General features: G+C 34.8%; 1 protein-coding gene across 1 annotated transcript; it reads left to right on the top strand.

Annotated features, from left to right (window-relative positions):
* The first annotated feature begins 3107 nt into the window (after positions 1 to 3107).
* On the top strand, positions 3108 to 6908 carry LOC111921555 (protein TAB2 homolog, chloroplastic). The gene is made up of 5 exons (XM_023917135.3): positions 3108 to 3773; positions 3862 to 3931; positions 5020 to 5191; positions 5850 to 5993; positions 6473 to 6908. The coding sequence occupies exons 1-5, from the start codon at positions 3292 to 3294 to the stop codon at positions 6730 to 6732; spliced, it is 1128 nt and encodes a 375-aa protein (XP_023772903.1). The 5' UTR covers positions 3108 to 3291; the 3' UTR covers positions 6733 to 6908.
* Positions 6909 to 9508: the final 2600 nt, after the last annotated feature.

Below are 9508 nucleotides of genomic sequence, written 5' to 3' on the forward strand. Positions count from 1 at the left end.
ATAAATAACATCGAAAACTATGGACTTAGTGCCAATTGGATAAACGCTAGAAGTTATGGACTTAGTACATGTTAGATAAACGTTGGTAGCTATGGACTTAGTACCTGTTAGATAAACGTTGGTAGCTATGGACTTAGTACCTATTAGATAAACACTGGTAGCTATGGATTTAGTACCTGATGAATGAACTTTAGCAGCTATGGAATTAGTGTTTTACGAATGAGCATTGGCAGCTATGGACTTAGTGCCTGTCGTATAAACCCTGGAAGAAATGGACTTCAGATTGAAGAAATGTAGGATAAATGATTCTTAGGGTTGACCCTTAAGAATAAAGAAGATATTGGGGATGGGTAATTGGGTTAATTGTTTGATGATTAAACATAATAATTATATTATTGTGGGTTGAAAACACTATGTACTCATCAAGTTTCCCAACCAGACCCACTCAGTTTATTTATATCACAGGTGTTGATATGAAGTCACATTACACTGAGAGATTAAGAAGATATAAATCACTAGTGATAATGAATGTAAGTTCTGTTTATGCTTATGTTTATGTATTGACGATTACATCCCAAATGTTTTAAAATGAATAAAAATACTTTTCTTTGGAAATGATTTGATAACGTATTTATCATGTTTTACTGAGAACAAATTCTGCAACATTTTTATTAAAAGAGGTACTCTGATTTTTATAAAGCATAAACAAAATCGGTTTTTTCTGGCCGTGAAAATGGGGATGTCACACATCGTCTTTTCATAGCTTTGTACTTTTGAAGGCTTCGTATGCTTCCATTTCCTATATTTCAGTCATGAACTCTTTTTTACTTCCTTCGACCTGCACTTATGGGCCAGAAGGTCTTCCTACATCTTTATTTCTTACCACCATTTCTATTTGTGGTGTTCCTACATGAGGTTCTAGAGTTTGCATCCTTAGAATCAGACTGGTGTTGTTGATCGGATCACTATCAGTGACCATTTGTTGCGTGGTCCCAAGGATAGCACCACATGATGAATACCAGTTTTTTCCGGTCTCTTTGAGAAGTTCGGGCCTGACTGATGAATAGAAAATTGAAGGTCCGTGTCAGATGCTCATCGGGGACGACCCTGGGAGAACACTCCGATGGTTAAGTCAGTTAATGATCTTAATTCAAATTCGAGTGATGAGTGTAAGAGCTATTAAATTTGCATACATGTTCCTTCTTCCTTAAGAATCCTTTTTTGCGTCTTTCATCGGGAATTGTTACCTTGTCTGGACGAACTGACTTTGATCTAATTGTCATTAATGTTCTAGCTACCGCAGGTACCGAACATCGTACTTAGGTAGAGTCATTACTCATATCTGATGGATCCTAGATATTGTAGTCATCTTTAACTATAGATACAACTTCGGATCGATCGTTATTTAGGTTCGATGTATCAACACACCATTCCTTATTGACAGTTTTAGCTCTTCCCTGTTTAGGTTCGATGAACACGCCCTTTTGAGGGTTCAGTCAGGGAACTTAATTAACCAATCAGGTATATATCTCATTAAGTATCTTGTTTATTTAAGAAGTACTTTTTATTTTTATTTTTATGTAGTACACTTCGATTCCCTTTAAGTTCGATACCCTTAATTACTTCAATTAATACTATTCCTGATCAGACACACTGCTTGGTGCTAATAATCAGTTTAGTCTGTTAGGATTTATAAATTAAAAACTAAGATTTGTAGTTTGAATGAAGTTTATTTTATTAGACTATTTTCGGCACATCAAAATTCCTAACACAATTTTGTTCACTAATCGATTACTTCCTCGATAAAAAGTGTTCTTCACTCATCCACTATCCCTATAGCTTGAAAGTACACTACCCACTACAGTACCTAACTAAAAGTAAAGTATTTTGGTATTATTCTTCTTGTAACATATATGATAACCATTTGCAACAACACAATTATAGATCATGTGTTTAATTTGCTTAGGATTTTCAAATCTTATCCCTAATCTGCTTAGAGTTTAACATATTGGTTCACTCTCCCATACTTTATCATAAATTTCTTCTTCTACAACATTTTGTTATTCTTGTTTTCTTGGGTTGGGTTGTTTTTTTTAACGACTGGTTAGTGGTTAGTAGTTAGTATCCCCAAGTTAGTAGAATTCGTCTATGCCCATATTAGAATCCGGAGCCTCCAATTTAAGAAGCAAAACCTCTACTAAGTAGACTAGTCCCATATTGACCGGTTAGGTTATTGATTTTTTTTTAAAATGTTATCTTTTAATTTTTTGCAAAACCTCACAATATATTAATTGTCATCGTACAATGTTATTGATTGAGTTCTTCTTTCGTAACAAAGTTTACTAAAAAATGAGTAATTGTTATACATGTCCATACAAGTTGTTTCATTATTTACTTCTAACATCAAGAGAGAAAAAAAATCCAAGCTCGTGTCTTCATAATCATCACTCACAACACTAGATTGATGGTCATATGGACTTGCAAAAATATAAGTTTGGTCGTCTTCTTCATAAAACCATTTTTCTAAATCTGCCCAAACAATGGTCCGTATACATAGAAATGTTGCATCCCTCCCCACTATACCTAATCATGATAAAATCAGCATAATCAAGTTGATTTTTAATTAATCATAAGCCTTTTCTCAAACAAATATTAGGCATACAATAATAAAGCTTTGACCAACTTTGATGTGTTAACCTTTCAAGAAAAGTTAAGCATTCATTGAAATTCATACCGACGAAATTCAGAAGATGCTTCCTGTCTTCAACATATACAAAATGTTACAGAACAAATACTTTTTGGTAGTAAAATTCTACTTGTAGGTATAAGGACGTCAACATTATACCTAGAATCTGTTGTTCTTATTCTTCAATTTAAGCACGCACAAAAAGGGTCGAGAAGATTTTTTTTAATAATGTTGACAAGCACTTCAGTTGAAATGTTAATTAATAAACGTGACTACTCAACAAAAACAAAAACAAGCCAACTAAGATGCCACATATATAAAGATTAACATATTTATCCTTTTGTTTTCTTCGTACAATCGTAGTAATGTTTTTAACACATAAATACCACGTTTAAGGACCCGCCAAAACGACATTAACACTTTACTTTGTAGGATAGAAACCGAACAAACCTACTTACAAGTTACAAATATTTTGGGCGGTATTTGTTAGAGATCGGTGTCCTTATCCAACGACGGTTCCTAAAGGATATGCCCGACGTGTGGCCGGTAACCAACGCCTCCACTTCCACTTCATTTCCAATCGCACTGCAACCATTTTTGCTCCCATGACTAGTCTCAGTATCAGGATGGCTAGTCTCGCCATTAACACCAGAAGAATCATACCTTCCCTCTCACCCAAACCCATCACAATCCCATCTTCTTTTTTCACAAAATCACCAACAGACCTCTCCAAAATCCTCACACTTCCACCCAATTCGGTTTCCGAAAGCTCGGTTTCATTACCCGTGGGAGCCCTTGACGACGATGACGACGAAGATGATGATCCAACTGCAGAATTGAGTTATCTTGACCCCGAAACTGATCCAGAGAGCATTACTGAATGGGAATTGGATTTTTGCTCCAGACCTATTCTCGATATCAGAGGGAAGAAGATTTGGGAGCTTGTTGCTTGTGATAGCTCTTTGTCCCTTCAGTATACCAAATACTTTCCTAATAATGTTATTAACAGTATCACTTTGAAGGATGCAATTGTGTCCATTTGTGATGAATTGGATGTGCCTTTGCCAGATAGAATCAGATTCTTCAGGTCAGTCTTCCATGGTTGTTTATTTTGACTTTTACTTTGATTCAAAGATAGATAGGCCGAATAACTGGTTCCTTTATGATTTTTGTAGGTCACAAATGCAGACAATCATTACTAAAGCCTGCAAAGAGCTTGGTATAAAGCCAATTCCTAGCAAACGGGTGTGTGCCATATACTTTGCTTTATAATCTGCTTTTCTCAAGTAATCTATTCATTTGCGGTAGTGTTAAGTTCATCATATAGTGTTGTAGTATATACCTCTTAAGTAGTTAATCTAATTCTTAGCTGTTTATCTTTTTGCCAAAGAATTGTAAGCATTAGGAAGTTGTTTACAAAAATCTCATAAATCTGTCATCATGATATGACATCTTTATTGCATTTGAGGACCCTATTTTGTTCATGGGAAGAAATAAGTTCCTAGAATTTTCAAACAAGGTTTAAATTTTAATGGTGTCAGAGAAGAGAAGAATTAGATAAAAGAACTCTGCAAAAGATACCGATTGGGCCCAACATGACATGACAAAACATGACGACAGCATACAATATAGTTTTGTACATCAATCCGGTTACTTTTGTGAAAAAGTAAACTAATTTCTGACAAGCGCAAACCAACATTTTTTCTACTTTTGGTGTTCTGTTTTATTAACATTTAATCTAGAAATCAAAAATTTTCAGTAATAAGAAAGTCAGCTCGTGATGAAAATATCGGGGACAATTTATAATGCTCCACGTGGTTTGCAGGGTATTACGTGGGCCCGGGATTTGCCTGCTAGGTGGGATTTATCCCCATACCAAAACCAAGTATAATTTTGTTATGAGTTATGACCGTTGATCGTTTGATATGGTAAATCATATAGGTTATACTGTCCTCACCAGCAATAAAACTTGAATTTTTGTTTGAAACTTAGAGCTAAATGCAAGAAATAGCAACATACTTCATTTATTTATGTATTATAGCATCCTACTTTTGTTTCTTTCTATTAGACCATAGTACCTCCAAAATTTGAAGGCATTATTGTACTTTGAAAACTCTACCCAATTATATTTATAGCATTATACTTTAAAATGTCTACTCATTTATAGCAGTGAATATTGTTTTGTATTTGGATGAAATTGCTATACAGTGTTGTAATAGGAAGAAATGAAAGTAAGATGTTATAATTAATAAATCAATAAAAGTACTCTGGCATTCAATCCTTTATTTTAAACGCAAAATTTGACATCTTTCAGGTTATTTATTTTATTTCAGTGTTTGTCTCTCCTTCTTTGGCTTGAAGAACGCTATGAAACTGTATATACTCGACACCCGGGTTTCCAGAAAGGATCAAAGCCACTCCTTGCACTTGATAACCCTTTTCCTATGGATCTTCCTGATAGCTTGTATGGAGAAAAATGGGCATTTGTCCAGTTACCTTTTTCAGGTATATAATATAATATTCACACAATTTCTGGTAAACTTTAATGGTATTGATTCTATTGTTCCATTTTTCAAATGTTAGGAAGGGTTAAATGCAAGAAATAGCAACATCCTACTATCATCTCTTCCTGTAATTGGGTAGATTTTTCAAAGTAAAATGCCTTTATAAGAAAAACTTTTGAAGGTGCAATCATGTATTAGAAAGAAACAGAAGTAGGATGCTGTATACACAAGTACACTGTTATTTCGTGCATTTTCCCTTTCTAGAAAAAATTAAAAAAAAAAAAAGGAAATTGTAAAGTGGAATTTAATTTTGAAAAATCTACCAATCATAACAATATCATCCAAATACAAAACAATCTTCATTGCTATAAGTACCGGGTAAAGTTTTCTGAGTATAATGTCCTCATAAAAAAAAATTGAAAGTAGAATACCATAATTGGATAGAACTTTGAAAGCGCAATGTTGTAATAGAAAGAAAAATAAGTAGGATGCTATATATAATACACTGAGAAATCAAACTATGTTTGTTATTTCTTGCATTTTCTTTTTTCCTAGGAAAAAAGAAGCAAGTTGTATGGTGGCATCTACTTCTTTTGTACAAATTTAGTGGAAATTCCGTATTATGGCATTGATTATAATATTATGATTCCATTTTTCAGATGTTAAGAAGGAGCTGGAAACACTAGAAAAATCATTTAACTTTGGTGCAACTCTTGATTTGGATCTTTTGGGGATAGAAATAGATGACGAGACATTAATTCCTGGCCTTGCAGTGGCATCTTCACGTGCTAGACCATTAGCAGGTTGGTAACTTTTTTTTTCTTTTTCCATTGCAAAAGCTCTTTATTTTGACTTTTGAAGTCAACAGGACTACATTTTGACTTGAAAACATGATAAAGTTTATTAATAATATTAGGAAAAAACAATACAATGGTATTGCACGTATATAAAATCCGTAATAATCTACTTTCAACTTTTTTTTTTCCTAATACAACATTGGACATTGAAAAATCTTGTAAATTCTATTATTATAGTATTTTCATCCAAATATAGAAACAATTTGTACTTCTATAATTGGATAGATCGTTTGGAGTAGAATGGCCTAATAAGAAAAGAAAAAATGTAAAGTGCAATGCTATAATCGGGTAAATCTTTCCAAGTAGAATGCGTTAAAAAAATGTGGGTACAATGGTTTAATAGAAAGAAAGGAAAGTAGGATGCTATAATACAAAATGAAATGAAAGTATTTAACGCTATAAGATTATATGTGGGTGGGTTGCAGCTTGGATGAATGGGTTAGAAGTGTGTTCAATCGAAGCAGACTTGGCTCGTGGTGATTTGGTTCTAGCGGTTGGGATTTCAACACGTTATGTTTATGCCTCGTATAAGAGATCACCCGAGACTACAGGTGAAGCTGAAGCTTGGGAAGCCGCAAAGAAGACAAGTGGAGGCTTACATTTCCTAGCAATTCAAGATAATTTGGATTCCGATGATTGTGTAGGATTTTGGCTGTTATTGGATTTGCCACCATCACCCGTGTGAATTGTGATGCTTCATTTCTTTGTTTTTAAGCAGAACATCATTATTATGTTTTTCCCTGTTGTATACTATTATACATAGAGAATGAGCATGAGTTAGGTGTTGTTTCTTTTTTACTTAATGGACTTAATAAGGATATGACTTAATTCGATAAATTGTATATGAGCGTTTCTTTTTGATTTAATGTATAAATAATCACTTGTTTGAGAAAATTATGAAAAAACAGGTTTTCCCATGATGTCCTACATTTTTTTTCTTCTATCTCCTTGAGGTTGGTGTTATTTTCTCAAATATATTTTAAAAATTATTTACCCATCAAAGTGATTTGCACAATGGGTGGTGGAGATAATTTATCATGCATATAGATCTCTTTTTACAAGAACACTCATGCTAAAGAAATTTGACACATAATGACAATTACAAAGTGAAATTATAGCAATAAAAATTCTTGGATATATAGAGGCATTTGACAAAACTAGTTGGAAGGCGGAAGCTTGAAAATGTAGAAGTTTTTGACAAACGTAACTTTTATCTTTTAAAGAAGTAAAATTAGATAAAACCAAAAACTACTTGGATTATAAGTTTTTTTTTTTGTCTAAAATAAAAGTTAAAAGTTCCTACCATTGAACAATTACCATTACTTTTTTATTTTTAAAAAAACTAAATCTAAAAGCTCCCAAAATATCTCAAAAGCTCTTAAAACTCATATTTCAGATATATATATCAAGTGCAATTTTATAAAAAAACTTTCATACATACATTCATAAAAAACGCATGTATATAAGAATCGTAAGTAAAAATATATTAGTTTTTAACAGGGGTAATTAAACGAAAGTTGTAGTAGACTTAAATATGAACGGGTGTATATAAAGATCGTTATCGTATAAAGAAGTTACGACATTCAGAATACAAGACCTAAGTCAAACCACAAGACCTAAACAATCAAACAGCTTAGATTTGTAACACCCAGCCAATTAAGTAATTTCCTTATTGTTTCAAAGTGTAACACCCGATTCTAGGTTTTGTATTATTTTATAGTATGTATGGTAATCTTCTTTGGAATCCACGACGTGGTGAAGCCTCACCACGACGTGGCGGTAAGTTTGGGCCGTGGGGTTTAATGAACCACCATGACATGGTGATTATGCCACGATGTGGTGGTGGTTGTTGGGGGAAAACCCTAAAGTTTAAGGGTTGAGCCCTATTTAAAGATCCTTAGCCCCCTTCTAGCCCCCTCCCATTAGCCTCCATCTCTCCAAATCGTCTCTTGCAACCCTAGAGCCATTTTGTGAGTTTTAGCCTTAAAAGTGTGAGTTTTTGGTGCTTGTGAAGGAAAGGTGGTGGAAGACCTCATTGGGAGTCCAAGGCAAAGAAGATCTAGGAGTTTACCTTCCTCAAGCATCTCAAGGAGGTATAAAGTCTTCATCTTGATGAGTTTATGATTAGATCTATGGATTTCCCCCTTTTTTCTATTTTTTCTTGTCGCCTTGGATGGTTGAACTTCATAAAGCTTGCAACTTTATGAGTCTCCAGGCCATTTGGAGCATTTGGCTCTTTGGATCTAGTCTAGATTTGAGTTTTAAGGGTCATGCATGGAATCTTGGCCTTTTTTACCCTATTTTGACCTAATAAGAGCTTAAGACATGCATTGGACATGCATGTCTGAAAAGCATCGACTTTTATGGTGTGTTTGGAGTTAGAGACTCTCTTGTAGCTTTTGGTCAAGTAACCCCATGGATTGGACGAGTATTGGTGAATCCATGAAGTGTTTTGGATCTTAAAAGTGGAGATCTATACATTTTGGAGGGTTCTATTGGATAAAATTGTAAAATTTATCCATTTAGACCCTATTTTGGACCAGATCTGAGTTGGAGACCTTTTGGAATCGAATGAAGTGGCTGAATGCATTAAGCTGCTGAAAACCATGTAACCACAACGTGGTGGCAGGTTGGTTCGCAACTGCTTTGTCGTATCCGACGCTACAACGTGGTACAAGGGTACCACGACGTAGCAGTCAGACTAAGTTGACTTTTCTTGACCTTTTGACCATTTGGCTAAGTTTGAACTTAAAGGTACTTTGGGTATTTTGGGATTTTGAGGGATTGGTTACTTAGTGGATGTAGGCATTAAGTAGAGAGCTGAGATTCAGAGTCGGGCCTTATCAGTTCAGTTCAGCTTGTGAGGTGAGTTTTCTTCACTATACTTTCGGGTCGAAGGCAACAAGTCCGGCCCATTGGTTTGATAACTTGGTATTTGTTAATATGTTAAGTATGGAATAGATATGCATGATAGATTTGATATGCTAGTCTGGTAGATCTGTAGGACTACCTGTGTACTGCATGTTTATTTGTATATGATATTATCTATTATATGTCAACATATGGTGTGGGTTGGGTTGAGATTGTACTGCTCCGTGATGTAGCCAACAAACCCTAGGGCATACCAGATATGAGATGAGGGTCGGGAAGGATATGTCAGACTCATACTGAGGGCTCATGAACATTCCGGATACGAGCTGAGGGTCGGGTAGGACATGTCAGACTCGTACTGAGGGTCGGGGAGCAAGCCAAACATAAGTTATGGACCCATAGGGCAAGCCAGACTTATGTTGTAGGCACAGGGGTAATCCCATCTGTTAGCTGTGGATCCATTGCATGTTGTTATTATATTTGTGCTATTTTTTATGTATCAGTGTTTTGGGGGAAACTCGCTAATATTTGAGCTTACAGTTTTGTATTATGTTTCAGGTACTTTAGAGGATCGCAGGAAGGCGAAGGCG

This window comes from Lactuca sativa, chromosome 4 (assembly GCF_002870075.4).
Source record: "Lactuca sativa cultivar Salinas chromosome 4, Lsat_Salinas_v11, whole genome shotgun sequence".
Classification (NCBI taxonomy): Eukaryota; Viridiplantae; Streptophyta; class Magnoliopsida; order Asterales; family Asteraceae; genus Lactuca; species Lactuca sativa.